Raw genomic sequence first — 21,365 nt, forward strand, 5'->3', positions numbered from 1 at the left:
TGAAGATTTGGTTCAATACTTTCTCTCTTCCCCTGACACCTCTAATAGATGTATCTGCTCCAGACCTCCTGGGCCAAGTGTATTGAATCATTCACTTTCCCCTGATAGCTGGCCTAGGTCAAGTTCCACAATGTGAACTCTCACTTTTTACCTTTTGAAAATAAATTCCTTCTGTCCTTAACTTACACCACAAATGAGCTCATTCTATTCCATTCTTCTTCCAATTCCGCCCCCCCCAAGACATTTGCTGCTCAGATGTTCTCTTTCTAAGTCAAACTGCCCCCATTTATTCTCTTTCTTGTCTGCCTATTTCTAGCTCATTAAAACATTAGCACTCTGTAAAACCTATACTTATATTCATTATACATACATAAAAAAATCCCTTTTCTGGACAAAAGGGCTATAGGAGGTGACATGTAAAATTGGATATTCATCATATAAGCATGACTAAGTAGAAGGGAGAACCTGATTCTCATCACCAAATACATCCTGTGACTTTTGCTAAGTGAAATCAAGGGCCAAGCAATCAGAAGCAGTCTTTGCTAGATTTCTATCAAGTTAAATACCCTCTACCTTGGATTTGCATGTAGCCTTAGGGACAATGTACATTAATACTAGTTTGTATATAATATCTCATTTCTTTCACGGTAGAATTAATTACTCTTCCACTCTACTCCCACACCTCCCACTATTTACCAGAACTATGGAAAGTCATTATTTTTTTTATACATCTAGCTCTTTAGGTTTGAATTTGAGTATCCCAAGGCCAGGATTCTGCCTTACTCATCTTCTTATTCTAAGGGCCTAGCTTTGGTAATAAATACAGGAATGAATGAATGCTAATAGGCACAGTTTGTCATATGTGACTTCTTAGATCAGAACCCTCATAAGTCTTCCTTTCTTACCAAGAACTACTTGGCCAGGCTCTTGGTTGCTCAATGACCTATCATTCATCATCTTGCTTCCTCGGCTTCAGTCACATTAGCCTCCTTGTTGTTTCTTAATCCCTCTATGCCATGCTCCCATCTCAGGGTCTTTGCATGTCCTGTTTTCTCTATCTGGAACCCATTGCCCCCGTCTGCCTGGCTTGCTCCCTTACTTCTCTACTCAAATGTCACCACTCTGACTGCCCCATTTAAAGAGTTCCCTTCACTAATTACCTCTAGCCTGATTTATCAAACTTACCATGACCTGATTATCTTCTCCTATTAAAATTAATCTCATGACAGATTTTCTTTTATTTACTGCTGTTTCCCCAGCACCTAGAACAGAGTCTTAATTATATTGTTCATTGAGTAGATATTTGCCGAGTGACAGAATGAACCAATTCTTAGCTGGCTGAAAATGAAGTGAAGCTCATAACTTTTTCAGGATATGAGACTAGGCACTAGAGTAAGTCATTTCCTATTGTATTAGAGTGGGAATAACCTTTAGAGTGCTCAGTTATTCATTTAATCAAGGCATATTCTGTATTTATCTGCAATGTGTAAGATGCATGAAATTAAAAATAAAAAAAGAGCAATGCATGCCCTTTACCCTTATAGTGCTCACATTCCAACCCATTTCCTTTTATGATATTTTATTGACTATCCTTCATTCTAATTCTTTTTTTTTCTTTCTACATTCTAATTCTTGCCTGTCATTGGTATGTGTGCTACTGAGCTTAAGGTGTAAAGCAAGAGGATGAAATAATTTTGTGCTGTCCCAAAAGTCCTTACCCATTAATGGAGATCATGAGGTCAGACACCTTAATGATCATCACTACATATACTGGACAAAGTCATCAAACTCATTATGAAAGCAAGAGTAAAACAAATTACCCAGTGACTAGAATGTGTTTTTCTCAGATGCTTCTAAATGACTGTCAGTTACATTGCTCCCTCACAGATTGGGTTCCTCAGGAAGCAGGTTCTAGGACCAAGTTTAGAGAGCAGGATATTTAGTAAGATGTGTCCTTGGGATCAACACCTGTGGAAGGGAGAAGAAGGAAGCAGGAATGGAAATAAAGGGGAGGCAAGCTGGGATGCAGGCCCAGTGATAGTCTTAGTCAACCCCACAGGAGCTCTTGAGTAGAATGTTAGAGTTCTCCTGAGTTGGGCCCAAATGGCCAGGACTTAGTACTCCTGCATTGGGCAGGAGCTGCTAGTGGAAGAGAGGTGATCTTGAGTGGGGCTACCGAGGCAATTCCTGAAGGGAAAGACAGCTAAAGGTTGTCTGCTGAGGACACTCATTTTCATTGAAGAGGATGGGGAGTATAGAAAAGTAGTCTCAGATCCTTCCTCAGACATAGGTCATTCTACTTAGTGTTCCATTGCCATGGCTACACATTGCCCAGGGGTTGGTGTACAGGAGTGGTTCTCTACCAGGGACAATTTTAACTTCAAGGGGATATTTGACAATGTCTGGAGACATTTTTGTTTGTCACAACTGAGAAAGGGGGTTGCTACTGGCATGTAGTAAGTAGAAGCCAGGTGTATTGCTAAACATCCTAAAATGCACAGGACAGATCCCACAACAAAGAATTGTCCGGCTCCAAATGTCAATTGTGCCCAGGTCAAGAAAACCTGCTTTATAGCCTAGCTTGTGGTCTATGAGGTGGCCTTAAATTTGAAACAGATAGGAAATAGCTGACCCAATCAGATGCTCTTTCTGAGAGTTTGATTATAATACACAGAGAAATGTAGATGGTAGAAAGTTGTGGAAGTGAAAAAGTCAGAGATCTAGAGAAGAAAACAGGAGTATAAGGTAGTAGTAGAAGTCACAAATTAGAGAGGAGAGAGTAGCCATTATACTCTGACAGTCTGAAGTCTATAGAAGCAGAGGCATACACAGAGAGAAGCAAACATAGGCATCATGGTGACTATTGTTCTCCATCCTTCCTTATGTTCCCATGTATCCTTAATACTCCTCATCACCTAAGCCTACTCCTCCTGTTTCTTACAGCTTTAAGGAGACATAGCACATAACTTGGCAGTATTTGCTGTAGACTGAAATCAAGATGATTGCCATTGCTGATATCTGAAAGTATATTTAAAAAGCTCAAGAGAATGGTTTTTAAACCAGGAAGAGTTCATCTAAGTCTACAGAAAAACAAAAATGCCTTTTGTCCTCAATTCAAAGTTCTCACCAAAAAGTGTTTTGTAATCCCAAACTGGTTGTGCTCTGAAAATGGAAAACATCCAAATGTAAAAACGAAAGTAATGATTTTTGCCCATAGGGATGTGATTCCCCATTTATGTTGTGCAAAGCTTTATATTTTGGGACAGATGACAAAAAGCTACTCTAGGCCAAACTCAGAAATGCCTTTATTTTCTTGGAAGTGTAAAAATGTACCTTTCAGAGCCAGTATTCCACTAAAATAGTGCCCATGTGCCATGAAACTGATTTAGAATTGTGGTGCTGGTCTCCCTGCCATAGGTCCCCATGAGACCCAGAGGATTGTCATAATGAGGAAGGTGAAATAAGAAAGAAACAGGCATTTGTTTCATCTCTGCCATGCCACCGGATTAATTTCCCTGCAGGTCCGTGATGAAGGAGTGGTGGTTAGTGATCAAACTAATGTCACCATTTAGCTTTAAAGCCAGATTATATATGGAGTACCAAAGCGGCTTCATAAAGTCTGAGAGAGGTTAATGTTATTAATGTTTCACTTAGACCTCTTTTTCCCCCACGGACACACCCATCTCCAGCCGCTCTGAGTGTCAGCTGGTATGGGCCCATTGTTCTGGTCTCCAGAAAACCTTCCTCAGTGAAATGGGAACTGCCTTGCAGTCCCCTAGTCCCCAGAAATCCATAGCCAATAACTGACTGGCATGGGGGAACGAAATCCCAGCTCCCTTGCCTAAACATGGGGCCAACTCCATGGTACAATGTGTGCTCCACAGCTCCCTGTGGGATTAGGCTGAAGTTAGTTTTTACCTCCTCACTTAATTTTACTTCCTAATCAGCTTCCCTCTACCTTATCCTGCTTCCTTTACTCTCCTTCACATAAGAGTTGCTCTCCTGACAAGTTACTTGTACAAGAACCTTTGTCTAGGGCTCTATTTCCACGGAACTTTACCTGAGTCTAAGGTGACCAACCATCCTCGTATGCCTAGGACTGAGGAAGTTTCCTGGGACATGAGAATTATTCCAGGGCTAAACCCAAGAATATCCCAGAGTAACCAGGACCTGTGGTCATCCTATCTAAGGCAGGTAGATATTTGGATCCTGAGCTTTCCCTCCAGGGACTTGGGTGATCTGAATTACAAATAAATTTGGCGGTGTTCTGGTAAAGCAGCTATGCAAAAAAGAAAAAGAAAAAAGAAAGCCTTGATTTGCAGTATTTTCCAATTTTTGTGGGGTAAACATTCCCACTATGGCTGACTTCAAGCTACCAAAGGTTGGTTTAATAACTGCCTCACAATTCCTGTATATTTGACAACTGGCTCTCTCAAGCCAATATGAGCCAGTTCCAACGCACAAATCCCCACCACAAAAACTGAGAACTTTCCTAAGCTTCCTCACATGCTCAAATAAATGGACATGTAGGACCAACAATACAAAATTTTGTTACTGAGGATGCCCTGAAGCAAATAAATCTAAGGTATTATTGGAGAATATAAATTTGGGCTCAGGGCAATAGCAATAGGTTTTAAGAAAAGAGCATAATTATCATCACTGTGATGGCTTTTTGTGGGCATCTGAAAGGATATCTTTGAATTTATGGAGGTGTTACCAGAATCACTTATAGATTCGATGGCATTTGTCCCAAATTTCCAACACTGAGGATAGACCAGGACTGAAAAAATTGGCCCAAATTATTTTGCCCTGAGAGTTTACCCGATAGAGAGCTTTAGGTTGAGAATCTTCTCGTATCGTACCTGCAAACTTTTTGCTGACTTTTATCATGATGGCTTCTTTAAGCCAATCTGAGACTTTAAATTATTGCCCCACTCACATTTCAAATTCATCCATCTCCCAAGGAGGTAGCATAGATTAGAGCACTGTTAAGTGAAATGTCAGCAACTATCAGATGTGCTTAAAGTTTTTCCCCCTAATTTTTTTATTAAGTGTGTGAGTTGGGGAAGTGGGATGAAGGTTTGCAACTTTCAAGATGCTAACGGACTTTTTAGCCTATGTAGCAAGGAAACACTGTAAACGCTTTGGGTTGCTTTAATATGACAAAGAGTTAACCAGGGCTCTGATGAAGGCAGTTCAGATTATAGAGCCTGTAGGACTGATCAGTTTTCTTTTTACAGCATTTTATAATCTGAAAATGAGATGATCACTCAATGAAACTCACAGCTTTTAAATTCAGAACAAATAGTAAAAAGGAAATTCGTCTTACAGAGTTCCATAGCCATCAATAGAGTTTGATACTGCAAGAGGTCACTGGGTTAAAAGCTTGAGAATAAAATTTCTTTTTTACCTTTATTGCTTTTTTCCATTAAAAAAGTAACACATGCTTATTACAAAAACTCTGCAAAAAGAAAGAAAAACATAATGGCTGTTTGCATTTTCATATATATTTTTAGTCTTTTATTTTTATGTCATTTGTATTTTCTTTTCTTTCTCTTTCTTTATTGCTTAAAGTATTACAAAGAGTATTACATAGGTCTACTTTTTTTTTCTCCCCTTGACATTCCCCCGGGCTCCCCTACCCCCCAGTGTCTTATGTCCATTGGTTATGCTTATATGCATGCATATAAGTCCTTCGGTTGATCTCTTACCCCCCCTTCCTGCCCCCCAACCCTCCCCAGCTTTTCCGCTGTAGTTTGACAGTCTGTTCGATGCTGTTCTGCCTCTGTATCTATTTTTGCTCATCAGTTTATAATAGTCTTTATTATCCATAAATGAGTGAGATCATGTGGTATTTTTCTTTCATTGACTGGCTTATTTCACTTAGCATAATGCTCTCCAGTTCCATCCATGCTGTTGCAAATGGTAAGAGTTCCTTCTTTTTTACAGCAGCATAGTATTCCATCGTGTAGATGTACCACAGTTTTCTAATCCACTCATCTTCTGATGGGCACTTAGGCTGTTTCCAGATCTTAGCTATAGTGAATTATGCTGCTATGAACATAGGGATGCATATATCCTTTCTGATTGGTGTTTCTGTTTTCTTAGGATATATTCCTAAAAGTGGGATCGCTGGGCCAAATGGTAGTTCCATTTTTAACTTTTTGAGGAAACTCCATACTATCTTCCATAGTGGCTGCACCAGTCTGCATTCCCACCAGCAGTGCACGAGTGTTCCTTTTTCTCCACATCCACTCCAGCACTTGTCGTTTGTTGATTTGTTGATGATAGCCATTCTGACAGGTGTGAGATGGTACCTCATTGTTGTTTTGATTTGCATTTCCCTGATGATTAGTGACTTTGAGCATGTTTTCATGTCTCTTGGCTTTCTGAATGTCCTCTTTTGAAAAGTGCCTATTTAGGTCCTTTGCCCATTTTTTGATTGGATTGTTTATCTTCCTTTTGTTAAGTTGTATGAGTTCCCTATAAATGTTGGAGATTAAACACTTATCGGTGATTACATTGGCAAATATGTTCTCCCATGCAGTGGGCTTTCTTGTTGTTTTGTTGATGGTTTCTTTTGCTGTGCAGGAGCTTTTTATTTTGATGTAGTCCCATTTGTTTATTTTCTCTTTAGTTTCCAATGCCCTTGTGAAGAAATTGCTTTGGCATATGTCTGAGATTTTGTTGCCTTTGGATGCCTCTAGAATTTTTATGGTTTCCTGTCGTACATTTAAGTCCTTTATCCATTTTGAGTTTATTTTTGTGTATGGTGTAAGTTGGTGGTCTAGTTTCACTTTTTTGCATGTATCTATCCAATTTTCCCAACACCATTTATTGAAGAGACTGTCTTGACTCCATTGTATGTTCTTGCCTCCTTTGTCAAATATTAATTGAGCATATTGGTTTGGGTCAATTTCTGGGCTCTCTATTCTATTCCATTGGTCTATATGTCTGTTCTTGTGCCAGTACCAGGCAGTTTTGAGAACAGTGGCTTTGTAATACAGCTTGATATCTGGTATTGATATCCCACCTACTTTGTTACTTTTTCTCAGGATTGCTGCAGCTATTCGGGGTCTTTTTTTATTCCAGATGAATTTTTGGAGAGTTTGTTCTAGGTCTGTGAAATATGCCGTTGGTATTTTAATGGGAAGTGTGTTGAATTTATAGATTGCTCAGACAGGGGTGGGTTGCTTGCGCGGCTGCTGCTCTTCGACTGGAGTGAGCTGCACGCGTGACTGCTCCTCCTTGGACGGGGACGGGCCACTCACCCAGCTGCTGCTTGTCGGACAGGTGCAAGCTGTGTGTGGCTGCTGCTCCTCGGACTGGTGCAGGGTGCGGGCTGTGCACAGCTGCTGCTCCTTGGATGGGGGCGGGCTGCGCAAGGCTGCCACTTCTCAGTCGTAGGCAGACTGCTCGTGTGACTGCTGCTCCTCGGACGGGTCGGACTGCTCGCATGGTTGCTTCTCCTCGGATGGAGGAGTGGGCCGCTCACATAGCTGCTGCTTCTTGGACAGGGGCAGTCACATGAGGCTGCTGTCTTAGGCCTGGGGCAGGCTGCTCACGGGGCTGATGCTCCTTGGACAGGAGCGTGCTGCTCACGTGTCTGCTGCTCATGTAGTTTCAGTGCCCTGGGCTAAGGCATTGGGCTGGTCAGAGGGGAGCGTGCTTCAGAACTCACAGGAGCCTGCACCAGGGTGGCTGGAGACTCGGTGACCGTGGGACCACAGCCGAGGTTGCAGGTCCCTGGCTGGGGTGGCTGTAGAGTCCCAGGTGTTACCTGAGGGCACTTGGGTGGAGGTGAGGCTGGGCTCTCAGTTACATCAGCTCTCCCCTTCGAAAAGGCGAGGCCTGTGAGGAAGAGCTGGCCTCCTGGTCCTGTTTGCAATGGTAGCAGAGGCTGCCTAGTTAGGCTAGCCCGGTTAGCCTGCCCCCGAAGGTCCTGCGGGGTCTAACTGTGCCTCATTCACACACACACACACACACACACACACACCCCACACACACCACACACACTCCTCTTTTGCACCCTCGCTGCCACCTTCTTCCTGCCTCTGTAGCTGGGGGTGTAATTGACCCGTTCACTAATGAAGTTTCCTCTCCAGGTGTCTGGTTATGTGGCTTGCTCTCCAGCACTTTAGCCAGACAGGATAAAATTCACCTTAACAAGACATGACCCAAAGGGAACAAAGCATGAATGTACTCACATCACCGATAACCCCAATATAAGTGACCACCTGAGAAAAGAGAATTAGGGGAGAGAAAAGAGAGCACAAATGATATCTAAGAGAGAAAAAAAAGATAGGAGAGAAAAGAAAAAGGAGAATATATATATATATATATATATATATATATATATAGAGAGAGAGAGAGAGAGAGAGAGAGAGAGAACACCACAGAACCAATAGATAAACCAAACAAATACAAACACCAAACACCCAGTAAAGAGGGTGGGGGCAGAATCTGTAGAGGCTCCTATTTTATTTTCTAATACAGTTGTGATCATTTGTAATTTTGAAGTCAGCTTTTCCCCTTAATATATTACGTGGCACAGTAGAATTTTAAAAAAGGGCCATGTAAAGTTATGAATGCTATTAGTCCGCGCTGAGAATTAACATAAAAAGTGACATTATTTATTGAGTGTATATTATGTGATAGTCACTATGTTAAATATCATGCCACTGTGTATTATCAATGCCAGGAGAAAATTTACCTCTTCTTCTTTTGGGTATAAGACATAATTCATTCTGCAAATGATTTTACTGAACATCTACCAAGTACCAGATACCATGTTAGGTACTAGAGAATGTAATTGTCAACAAGACTAAAACCATCCTATCCTTATAGAGACTAGGGCTTACCCATTAATTATTCATCTATTCATTAGTCACACAAGTAACTATTGAGATCTTATAATGTGCAAAACACCAGACTTTCTGATTAGATTCATGAAAAACATCTTCAGAAAAGGGGAAACTACTTATACTGAAAATTAAATGCATGAGAATGAATGATACTTTCATGTCTAGTTTGACTATAATACTAAGTTATGCTATCGAGTTGGTAGTAATAATGACAGTAATACTGATGGTAATAGCAAACACTTGCATAGCTCTTACTATATGCTAGGCACTGTTCTAAGGGTTTTACATGTATTAACAATTTGATCTGTACTATAACCATCTAAAATAATATTACCATATTTCATTGAATGCAAAACCCCATTGGTCATAAGGTGCATTCTAATTACAGAGCTGTTAAAATATGGAGGGGTTGTCTTAAAATTGATGACATGTTACTATTATTCCTATTTTTCAGAAGAAGAATAGATTATCTGAGCCAGTAATTGGATACAGTCATAGCCTGTACTCTTAACCAATTTCTGATATACCATTGGTGAGATGATACTTGGCTCAGAGGCCTTGAGAGAAAAATTCAGGCTCTGTACATCAACTTATTATGACTTGACCATGAGGAAAAGAAGAGAGAAAAAATATGTAGCAATATCAGGTGGACTAAGTAGTTATTGGCTTGGGTGTTTGTTCTTCATGGGTAAGGTGGTGTGAGGTGGGGCTTGGAAATGCAGAAACTGGGTTCCAGTCCCAGATCTATTATAACCATCTCCGTGGTGTGTGTTATGTCATTTTATCTTTCTGCATCTATTTTGCCATCTGTAAAATAAGGGCAGGCCCAGCTGGTATGGCTCAGTGGTTGAGTATCGACCTATGAATCAGGAGGTCACAGTTCGATTCCTGGTCAGGGCACATGCCCAGATTGGGGGCTCGATTCCCAGTTGGGGGCATGCAGGAGGCAGCTGATCAATGATTCTCTCTATGTTTCTATCTCTCTCTTCCTCTCCTTTCCTCTCTGAAATCAATAAAAATATATTAAAAAAATAAAAGTAAGGACAGGCCTGAGTAGTTCAGTGTTTCTCAAACTTAGTCTGCAACCCACAGAAGGAAAACATTGTATATTGTGACATAGTGCGCGCGCGCGCGCACACACACACACACACACACACACACACACACACCTCTCTGATTGAAACCAAAGTGTCAAAACAACACAACCATACTTGTTCAATGTACTCTGATAATTTCTAGTCCATTCTAGTGGTTGGCTGCAAGTCATTAAACTGATTTCAGGATTCACTAATGAAAAGTTTGAAAACAACTCATACAGATAAAAGATACTCTCTAATTTTCTCTCTAGTTAGGCAATTCCACAGCATTGGGGCAGGGGTAGGGGAGAGATTGGAACCCTCAAGAAAAAGAGAGTTAACCCATTTGCCTTAAAATATTCCTTTATTCATTTATTTTTAAAAAATATATTTTATTGATTTTTTACAGAGAGGAAGGGAAAGGGATAAAGAGTTAGAAACATCGATCAGCTGCCTCCTGCACAATGTGCCCGCAACCAAGGTACATGCCCTTGACCGGAATCGAACCTGGGACCTTTGAGTCCGCAGGCCGATGCTCTATCCACTGAGCCAAACCAGTTAGGGCTATTACTTTATTTTTAATTGGATCATGTTCTTACTACCTTCAAGAGAAGGTTCTTGCCATTAAACCATTTGGCAAATACCACTTTAGAACAAAGATTCCCATACTATGTTCTATGGCATGTTTAGTGAAAAATTATTGGTGTGCCTGAAAAAGGCTTGCACAGTCACATAAAGTATGGAGAAGAGCTACTGACTCTCTCCCCCTTTAGAGTGTCAACGTATATTAAAGGCTCCAAGAATTCCAATAGGAAAGAAACTCACTTACCTTTATACCCAGTGTTTTTCCAATCTTATTGACCTCAGAACTAATTTTTTCAAGGGAGAGTTATTAAGATAATACAGAACATTAATATTCTCAGGAATTTGGCTTGGAAATGCTCCTTTAGGGAATTCTAGAACTTGTAAAATGTTACAACTATAAGTTTTTTTTACTGTTACAGAAGGATTTCTACCTTTACCCACATCTATAATTATCCTTCTTGATGAGAAAAGTAAAATTTCTCAAGGAAGCCCAAATAATTGAGAGCATGGCCAGAAAAAAGATCTTAATTTCTTTTTAAAGGTCTTAAATTCTTGAAAATAACCAAAGATGGACAATTTTCAGACTGATGTGCCAATGCATACTATAGTACTTTCTTGGTCATTGACATATGAAGAGACCGACACTGTACCTTCCAATTATATATATTCTAATATATGATATATAATATGTATGTATTACATATATGTATAATATGTATTATATAATAATATTTTAAAATAATAAAAAATTTAAAAGTCACACTGTTAGAATTTCTCCTTTTTTCTTGGTTTAAGTTGCAGAAGTCAATTAGAAGTGGTAGATTATTAAAGCTAAAATTAAAGGCAAACCAGTGTCTATCAATGGATAAGGGTCATGTTTTACAATGCTTTTCTCTTCTCATTTTCTCTCAGATCTAAGATAAAAGAAATGACTTCCTTAACAAGCAGAGATTGGGCCACCAAGAAGAAACAGTGAATACTTTTCTTTAGTAAAAGGTTGCCTCTCTCTACTGATAAAAAACAAAGACAGATGGTAATGTAATTATCAAAGGTGTGTGTGTGTGTGTGTGTGTGTGTGTCACACACAGAGAATAGAATGAAAGGAGAGAAAGAATAAAAAGAGAGAAAGACAGTGAGCATATTTGTGGGGGCGGGGGATGCAGTTAGTAGATCATCTTTATTTTTCCTTTCTTTGTAATTTCTAAACCTCAGAAATCACCCTATTATTATTTCTAGGAACCTGGAAGCAAATGACTAGACACCTATCAATTCAAACTGATTAATCATGACCTCAGTGGTATTGTTTCAAACATATTTTTATTGGCTGAGGGGAAGCTATTTTTCTTTTATAGAACCACAATTTAATAGCTGATAAGTGGTTTCAGAGGTGCTATGCCTCAAATATGGTTTTGATGGTGCACCCAATATCTGGTGTCACTTTCTGGAGGTCATTTGGCAATACAGATAAAAAACCTTATCAATGGTCCTAACTGGTTTGGCTCAGTGGATAGAGCGTCGGCCTGCGGACTGAAGAGTCCCAGGTTCGATTCCAGTCAAGGACATGTACCTTGGTTGCGGGCACATCCCCAGTAGGGGGTGTGCAGGAGGCAGCTGATCGATGTTTCTAACTCTCTATCCCTCTCCCTTCCTTTCTGTAAAAAATCAATAAAATATATTTTTTAAAAAGCAGAGATCTGCCCAACATTACTTAAAAAAAACACCTTATCAATGTAAACATCCTTTAACATTGAGGCGTTTAAAATTATTGATTTTAGAGGGAGAAAAGGTGAGAGAGAGAGAGAGAGAGAGAGAGAGAGAGAGAGAGAGAGAGAGAGAGAGAGAAACATCGATGTGAGAGAGAAACTTTTCGGTTGCCTCCCCTATGTACCCCTACTGGGGATGGGACCTGCAACCTATGTATGTGCTCTGACCTGGAACTGAATTTGCCATTTGTGGCGTATAGGGCGATGCTCCAAACAAATGAGCCATCTGGCCAGGGCCCATTTTGAGGCGTTTATCTTGTAGGGAAAATGTGAGTTATTTATAAAGGTGGACAAATAATGTTAGTCACAATTTTGGCTATAATAGTGAAAAATTTGAAACAAGCTTAATATTGAGTGATTCAGAATTGCCTTGATAAATCTAGTACAGCCACAAAAGGGACTACTACTCAGCCATTCAAAAAATTACTCTGTCAGGAATATTTAAACACACAAAAATAGTTTATTGTAGTTCTAAGGGGGAAATGCTGGAATAAAACTATAATATGTCTTTTTAAAAAAACTTTATGTACGATGTCTCCAAAGAAAAACATCAGAATCTGAACACACACACACCAAGAGAAAGACAGAAAGTTTATAAACCACATTTTCAATAATACTTTTTATTGCTCTGTTTGTACTCTTTGCTTTCCAAAAATTTATTTTAGGGGTATATATTACTTTTGTAGTTTTTAAAAGAACAACATTTAAAAAAATCTTTATCTAGTCTTCAGTCTCACTGTCCTATTTCTCAACAACCTCTTAAAGCAAATTGTATTTTTTAATACCTGTAAACAGAGCTTTTAAGCATATATTGATACCTCACATGAGTATTCAAGAAATTGGTGCCTTCTAGGGCTGGCTCCCTTTAGGTGGGTAGATGAGTGTGTTCATGAGTATGCGTTTCTTCAAGCCTGACTTTTCTGGAAGTGGGTACCTGTGTGATATGCTTTGAATGGTGTGCAGATGGCCCCTCAAAGTTCTTTACTCACAGCTCAGGATTACAGCTGACTTTCTACTACCAGAGAGCAATTCCTCAGGTTTATGGCTTTTCACCTTATTAAAATGCAAATAACCCAGGAGAAGTATACATTAAACTTTACCGGTCACCTGGGTTAAATAAGTATAACATATCATTTGCTGAGAATAGTTTTAATGGGGAAGACATGGGAATTCAGGTGGGGCATACAGAGAGAATGAAGAATGAATAAATATACATGGTGTCTGAGGAGTAATTAATATTTATAATAGTAATATTTTTATTTATGGTTTATGAGTCACTTACAAGTATGTTATCATGTTTAATCTCAATTAAATAAAATAGAATGGCTGCCACCAAGGCAATTTAAGCAGACTAGAGATTTGGAAAAATACAGATGGCAAAATCAGCAGGGCATGGATTGAAAATCACTGCTCTAGAACATCAATGTGTTCCCATTTTTTTCAGTCAGAGTGTCCTGCTCTTTGATGCTCCTTCCTTTAGAGCAGTGCTTTTCAACCAGTGTGTCACAAGCATTTTAAAAACATGCAATACCTGACTATTTAGCCAGGGGCACTGACCTCTTTCCCCTTAGATTGTCAAATTAAAAAATGATAACAGCCAATACAACAATAGCTATCCAGTGTAAATGAATAAAAATTATACCTATTTTTTTGTCAGATTGGCAAAAAGTATATTTTTGGGTGTGCTGCAGAACTTTAGTAATTAGTTTATTTGGGCCATTAGATGAAAAATGTTAAAAATTGCTGTTCTAGAGACATTCAGAAAAGCCATAATTCCACTCAACTACACACACTGCTTTAACCTGCTTCTTTTATCTTGGCACCTCTGAAGCATGTGTGATACTGCTCAAATAACAACTGTATGCAAATAATAAGGTTGGACACAGACAGAAAATAAGACAACTTCTTAATATATTGTTAATGTATAGCAAAAAGACAGGACCATCAGGAGAGACACATGAAAGCATCTTGCCAAATACTTTGAAATGTTTGCTAGCATGGATCTTTTTATTGATAAAATGAAGAAGAATGGACTAGAAAATGGCAATAAAAGAAGTCAGAAGAATGAAGGTAGATAATATAGAATTATTTCCTCCCTATAACCTGTAAATCAAGTAAAAGACAGTCCGGTATGGTGTTTAAAAACAGACTCTAATAAATTATCTAACCCTACAACTTAAAGAACTAGATAGAGAGCAACAAGAAAAGCCCAGAGTAAGCAGAAGGAAGGAAATAATAAAGATCAGAGAAGAAATAAACAACGTAGAGACCAAAAAAAATAAAAAAGATCAATAAAACCAAGAGCTGGTTCTTTGAAAGGTTCAATAAGATAGATGAACCTCTAGGCAGGCTCACCAAGAAACAAAGAGAGAGGACCCAAATAAACAAAATCAGAAATGAAAGAGGTGAAGTAACAACCAACCCCACAGACATATAAAGGATTGTAAAAGAATACTATGAACAACTCTACCCCAACAAACTGGACAGCCTTGATGAAATGGACACATTCCTAGAAAAATACAAGCTTCCAAAACTCAATCAGGAAGAATAAAAAAACCTGAATAGGCTGGGAACTACTGATGAAATTGAAATAGCAATAAAAAAATTTCCAGCAAACAAAGGCCCTGGTCTGGACAGCTTTACAGGGGAGTTTTATCAAACATTCAAAGAAGAACTAAAACCTATCCTCCTCAGACTATTCCAAAAAATTCAAGAGGAAGGCATACTTCCAAGCTCTTTCTGTGAAGCCAGTATTACCCTAATATCCCTGATGAACATAGGTGCTAAAATCCTCAATTCGGATCCAGCAGTATATCAGAAAGATCATACACCATGACCAAGTGGGATTTATTCTGGGGATGCAAGGCTGGTTCAATATCTGCAAATCAATAAACGTGATACATCACATAAACAAATTGAGAGACAAAAATCACATAATCCTATCAATTGATGCAGAAAAAGCATTTGACAAAATCTAACACCCTTTCTTGATAAAAACTCTCAGCAAAGTGGGAATAGAGGGATCATATCTTAACATAATAAAAGCCTTATATGACAAACCTATAGCCAACATCATACTCAATGGGCAAAAACTAAAATAATTTCCTCTAAGAACAGGAACAACACAGAGATGCCCACTTTCACCACTCCTGTTCAACATAGTACTGGAAGTACTAGCCATAGTGATCAGACAAGAAGAAGAAATAAAAGGCATCCAAATTGGAAAAGAAGTAAAACTGTCATTATTCACAGATGACATGATATTATACATAGAAAACCCTGAAGACACCATCAAAAAACTACTAGACTTGGGGAGACAACCAAGATGGTGGCATAGGTAAACACCTGAACTTGCTGCCGCGCACAACCACATTAAAACTACAACTAAAAGAAAAAACAAATATCATCCAGAACCATGGGAAGGCTGGTTGAGTGGAAATTCTACAACTAGAAGGAAAGAGAAAAGCGCATTGAGTCCGGTAGGAGGTGCAGAGGTGTGGAAGTGCGGAGGTACAGAGGCACGCACGAAAGGGGCTGCCAGCTGGGTATGCTGTTGTCTTTTTCAATCAGGAGGGAGATACAAACTCCCAACTGCTCTGAACTCCAGTTCCGGGCGAGAATTCGGGGACCCAGACTCATATGAAGAGAACTGGACTGTCTGGCATCGGCCGGAATGTGAGGGCGGCTTTCTCGCAGAGGTGCTCGTAGCATTCATTGTTCCTGCACGGGGCCGCGGGACACAGACCCCGGGATCTTTTAGAGGCAGAGCAGACTGGCAGCCATTGTGGATTGCTCCACCCTGGTGATTTCCAGAGACCTCGCCCCACCCAATTTACAACACCACCCAAGCTGTGCACAGAGGTTTTGGCATACGAATGGCCTGGCCTTTCTCCGCCTAAAAACCTGTCAAACTGCAGCTGGGACAGAGAACCCTAGAGCTCCAAAAGAAGGCCTAAGGCTCGTCAGCAGCCTGCATTAGTTCACAGCTGCACTTCATCTGGGCATCTCCAAACCCCAAACAAAGAGGAGGAATCTGCAGATCTCTCTGTAGCTCCTGCTGGGTGGCCTCAAGCAGTGGCTGACTTTGCACCTCCTTGGAGATCCAAGAACCAGTGTACCCAGTGGTCAGAGTGTGACCATCCAGATTACAACTCTTCACATCCATAATTGACACACTCAGGGGGCAGACTCAGTGAGCGCCAAAGCCCCACTGAAGCAAGTCTTGCCCCATAAGGGTGTCTCCTGCACAGCAGTTCTCCCATTGTAGACACAACTGGTCCTCACAGCCAATTGGCCTGGAGGTCAATTCCTCCCAGTGATACCAACAGCAATCAAGGCTTAACTACAACAGGACTGTGCACATAGCCCACAAAGGGGTGCACCAAGAGTGTCCACCTCAGGTAATTAGGGAGGCTGAGCCACTGGGCCCTATAGGACACCTAGCACACAAAGCCACTCTATCAACACAGGGAAGCAGGCAAATTGCAGAGACAAAGAAACAGGTCACAAATGAAAGAAATGGGGGAAAGCAAACTACTGGATATAGAGTTCAAAACCACGGTTATAAGGTTACTCAAGAATCTTCTAGAAACCTCTGAGAAATATAGTGAGACCCTCAAGGATATGAAAAAGGACCAACTAGAAATTAAGCATACACTGACTGAAATAAAGAATAAGATACAGAGATCCAACAGCAGACTAGAGGATCCCAAGAATCAAGTCAAAGATATGAAATACGAAGAAGCAAAAAACACCCAACCGGAAAAGCAAAAGGAATAAAGAATTCAAAAATATGAAGATAGTGCAAGGAGCCTCTGGGACAACTTCAAGCGAACCAACATCTGAATTATAGGGGTGCCAGAAGAAGAGAGAGAGCAAGATATTGAAAACCTATTTGAAGAGATAATGACAGAAAACTTCCTCTACCAGGTGAAAAAAATAGACTTACAAGGCCAGGAAGCACAGAGAACCCCAAACAAAAGGAATCCAAAGAGGACCACACCAAGACACATCATAATTAAAATGCCAAGGGCAAAAGACAAAGAGAGAATATTAAAAGCAGCAAGAGAAAACAGTTACTTACCTACAAGGGAGTACCCATACGACTGTCAGCTGATTTCTCAACAGAAACTATGCAGGCCAGAAGGGAGTGGCAAGAAATATTCAAAGTGATGAACAGCAAGAACCTACAACCAAGATTACTCTACCCAGCAAAGTTATCATTTAGAATTGAAGGTGAGATAAAGAGCTTCACAGATAAGAAAAGCTAAAGGAGTTCATCACCACCAAACGAGTATTATATGAAATGCTGAAGGGTATTCTCGAAGAAGAAGAAGAAGAAGAAGAAGAAGAAGAAGAAGAAGCAGCAAAGGGTAAAGATAAAAATTATAACAAAGTGACAACAAATACATATCTATCAACAAGTGAATCTAAAAATCAAGTGAATAAAAAATCTGATGAACAGAATAAACTTGTGAATAGAATAGAATCAGGGGCATAGAAAGGGAGTGGGCTGACAATTCTCGGGGGGAAGAAGGTGTGGGGGGTGCGGGAACCTATGGAAGAGGATAGTGTGTTTGGGAGTAAGGGCAGGGGGTTTGGGAGTAAGGGCAGGGGGTGGGGTGGGAACCAGGTGGAGGGGAGCTATGAGGGAAAAAAGAGGAACAACTGTAGATTTATTAATAAGAAAAACCTACTAGACTTGGTTGGGAGTGGTTCAGGAGAGGTCAATGGGAGAAAAAATGAGACTTATGTAATACTTTAAACAATAAAGAATTTAAATAAAAAAGTAAATGAAACACTTGGGGAAGAAAATCTTTTCCTAAAAAATACAAACAAAAAACTACTAGACTTAATAAATGAATTCGGCAATGTAACAGGATACAAAATTAACATTCAGAAATCTATGGTTTTTCTCCACACTAATAATAAGCTACAGAAAGAGAAACTAAAAAACAATCCCATTTACAATTGCAACAAAAATATTAAGATACCTAGGAATAAACTTAACTAAGGAGGTAAAAGGCCTGTATTTGGAAAACTACAGGACAGTGAAAAAAGAGATAGAGGAAGACATAAACAAATGGAAGAATATAGCGTGTTCATGGATTGGTAGAATCAACATCATTAAAATGTCCATACTACCCAAAACAATCTATAGATTCAATGCAATCCCCATTAAAATACCAATGGCATATTTCATAGATCTAGAATGATCTCTCTAAAAATTCATATGGAATTAAAAAAAAAGAGACCCTGAATAGCCACAGCAATCCTGAGAAAGAAGAACAAAGTTGGAGGGATCACAATACCAGATGTCAAGCTATATTACAAAGCTACTGTTCTCAAAATTGCCTGGTACTTGCACAAGAATGGACATATAGACCAATGGAACAGAACAGAGAACCCAGAAATAGACCCAAGTCATTATGCTCAATTAATATTTGACAAAGGAGGCAAGAGCACACAATGGAGTCAAGACAGTCTCTTCTTCAATAAATGGTGTTGGGAAAACTGGGCAGATACATGCAAAAAAAAAAAAAAAAAGAAACTAGACCACAACTTACACCATACACCAAGATAAACTCAAAACGGATAAAGGACTTAAATGTAAGATGGGAAACCATAAAAATCTTAGAATCCAAAGACAGCAAAATAGCAGACATATGTCGTAGCAATATCTTTACCAATACAGCTCCTAGGACAATAGAAACTAAGGAGAAAATCTCTCTCCCTCTCCCTTCCTCTCTCTGAAAAAACAAAACAAAAACAAAAGAAAAAAACAACACTAAACTCTGCAGCCAACTTGTTGGGTTTGAATCCTGGCTCTGTCATCTGCTACCTGTATGACTGAGATTCCCTCATCTTTAAAATGGGTATAATAATGGTATCTACCTGGCAGGTTGTTATAAGGATTAAATCATATTTGTAACATGGCCAAGCACAAAGTAACTGCCTCAAAATGATGGCTAACCCCTCATACATACCCTGGTATGGCCAGAAGGAAATACACCAAAATGTTATCAGACATTAACTCCATGTGGTAGAAGTATGGTTTCTTAAATACCAAAAAAACTCAACATATATACTTTCGCAATAAAAGAAACAGTGGTATAAATGAACAACATTAATCAGAGAAAAACAGACGCTTGACAATTTAATGTGGATTTTTATATTAATAGGGTGTTCCAATGGGAAACTTTCGGTTAACTAAGGCTATTCCTCTTAATATTAATTTTTATTAAAAAGATACTATTTATTAAGGATATATAAATAATATAATTAATTATAAAAACTGGAGACTAGCCCTAACCAGTTTGGATTAGTGGATAGAGCATCGGCCTGCGGACTGAAGGGTCCCAGGTTCGATTCTGGTCAAGGGCATGTACCTTGGTTGCGGGCACCCCCCCAGTGGGGGGTGTGCAGGAGGCAGCTGACAAATGTTTCTCTCCCATTGAAATTTCTGACTCTCTATCTCTCTCCCTTCCTCTCTGTAAAAAATCAATAAAGTATATTTTAAAAAAACACAAAAAAACTGGAGACTATAAAGAATGAATAAAAGAGCGATAAGAATAGTTAGGAAAAGAAGTAGGGAGTATTTAATAAGTTATATAGAGATAACGAATTATAGATTCACAGTTACCCATATTGAATTATCATATAATTACATGAGAGCATAATTACCAGCTGTATGAAGTGAACTGCTATAAGCAGAACTAAAGACTGAAAAATATTACCCAAGTTAGCACTTGAGAATACATTGCAGGAAACAGTTACGCATTAGCTGAAGACTGGACAAAATGATCTAATTGGTCTTCCTCTTCCTAACCTTCTGAATTCACCCACCAAGTTATCTCTTGGGATGATTTATGCTGCCAGTGCATTTAGCAGAGATGATGGTAATTCAACTCGTATTTCTTAGCCACCGAAAGCTGACAATGACTTACTGGAAAGAAAGTGCTGGGACGCCGGGCCAAAGTCCCTGTGAGCTTCGTGCAGCTGCCTGATGCGGTCCTCAACGGCCACCTGGGAGGAAGAGGAGACAGATGATGTTCTCTAATCATATATAATGAGGAATAATTACAACAATGTATCCTTTCTGGTCAGATCTTTTGGGCCTATAAGGCTGGAATACTAAAGCAACAATTTATAACCCTGTTTTTTTTAAATATGTTTTTATTGATTTGAGAGAGAGAGAGAGAGAGAGAGAAACATCAATTAGCTGCCTCCTGCATGCCCTGTACCAGGGATTGAGCCCACAACCCAGGCATGTGCCCTGACCGGGAATCAAACTGGCGCCCTCTTGGTTCATGGGTTGATGCTCAACCACTGAACAAAACCGGATGGGCAACCCTGGTTTTAATATTCACTTATTGTTTATGACCTCCAAGACCCATTTGTATCAAACCAAGGTCAAACAAAAGAGATCTGCTCTCTCGACAATGTTAAAATGAGATTGAAAATAAAACCTCACTGGCAGCCACAAATGAACTACTGCTCTAATTAGTACCAACAAAAATGCAAATTCTAAATTTTTCATGAAAAGGTTGGGGAGGTTGCCATTCACTATAATATCAGGTGACTAAAGGACCTCAGAAATGACATATTTTGTCTTAGTCCTTGACTAAGTATATTGTTTTTGACTAATGCTTTTTGGAACAATATTGATCGATAATTAATGGATCATTGAGCCACAATTAATCATTGGTAATAAGTAACCAAATAGTTGATTAATACTTAAATATCAAAAAAATAGAGGCAAGGCTTAAATTTAGGGTATTTATAGGGTGGATAATGAGATGAAAGAAATGTTCAGATTTTAGTTTTTATTGGACTTGGGAATTACTAGGAATTATATCTTTAGCTGGCATCGAGTAAAAATTACCATGTTTTTCTTATTAGATTTTTCTACAATATACTGACACAATGTCCTGATAGTTTAGTAAATTCCATTCTGAGTGGGGAAAGAAAGGAAGAATCTTACGGGTGAAATGGTATACTTTGTCATCTGACATTTTGCCAACCAGGTATCAGTGGTGGCCCCAAACATCCACATCCTAGCTCCATGACACTAGATC

At 39.4% G+C, this 21,365-nt stretch overlaps 1 protein-coding gene across 1 annotated transcript in view; it reads right to left on the bottom strand.

Moving 5' to 3' along the window:
- DMD (dystrophin) overlaps positions 1 to 21,365 on the bottom strand; it is a 2,279,750-nt gene that overhangs the window by 236,495 nt on the left and 2,021,890 nt on the right. Inside the window, exon 61 of the mRNA XM_023751347.1 lies at positions 20,235 to 20,313. Coding sequence (XP_023607115.1) covers positions 20,235 to 20,313 — 79 coding nt within the window. The remainder of the gene's footprint in view (positions 1 to 20,234; positions 20,314 to 21,365) is intronic.

Source organism: Myotis lucifugus, unplaced genomic scaffold, assembly GCF_000147115.1.
Source record: "Myotis lucifugus unplaced genomic scaffold, Myoluc2.0 scaffold_20, whole genome shotgun sequence".
NCBI lineage: Eukaryota > Metazoa > Chordata > Mammalia > Chiroptera > Vespertilionidae > Myotis > Myotis lucifugus.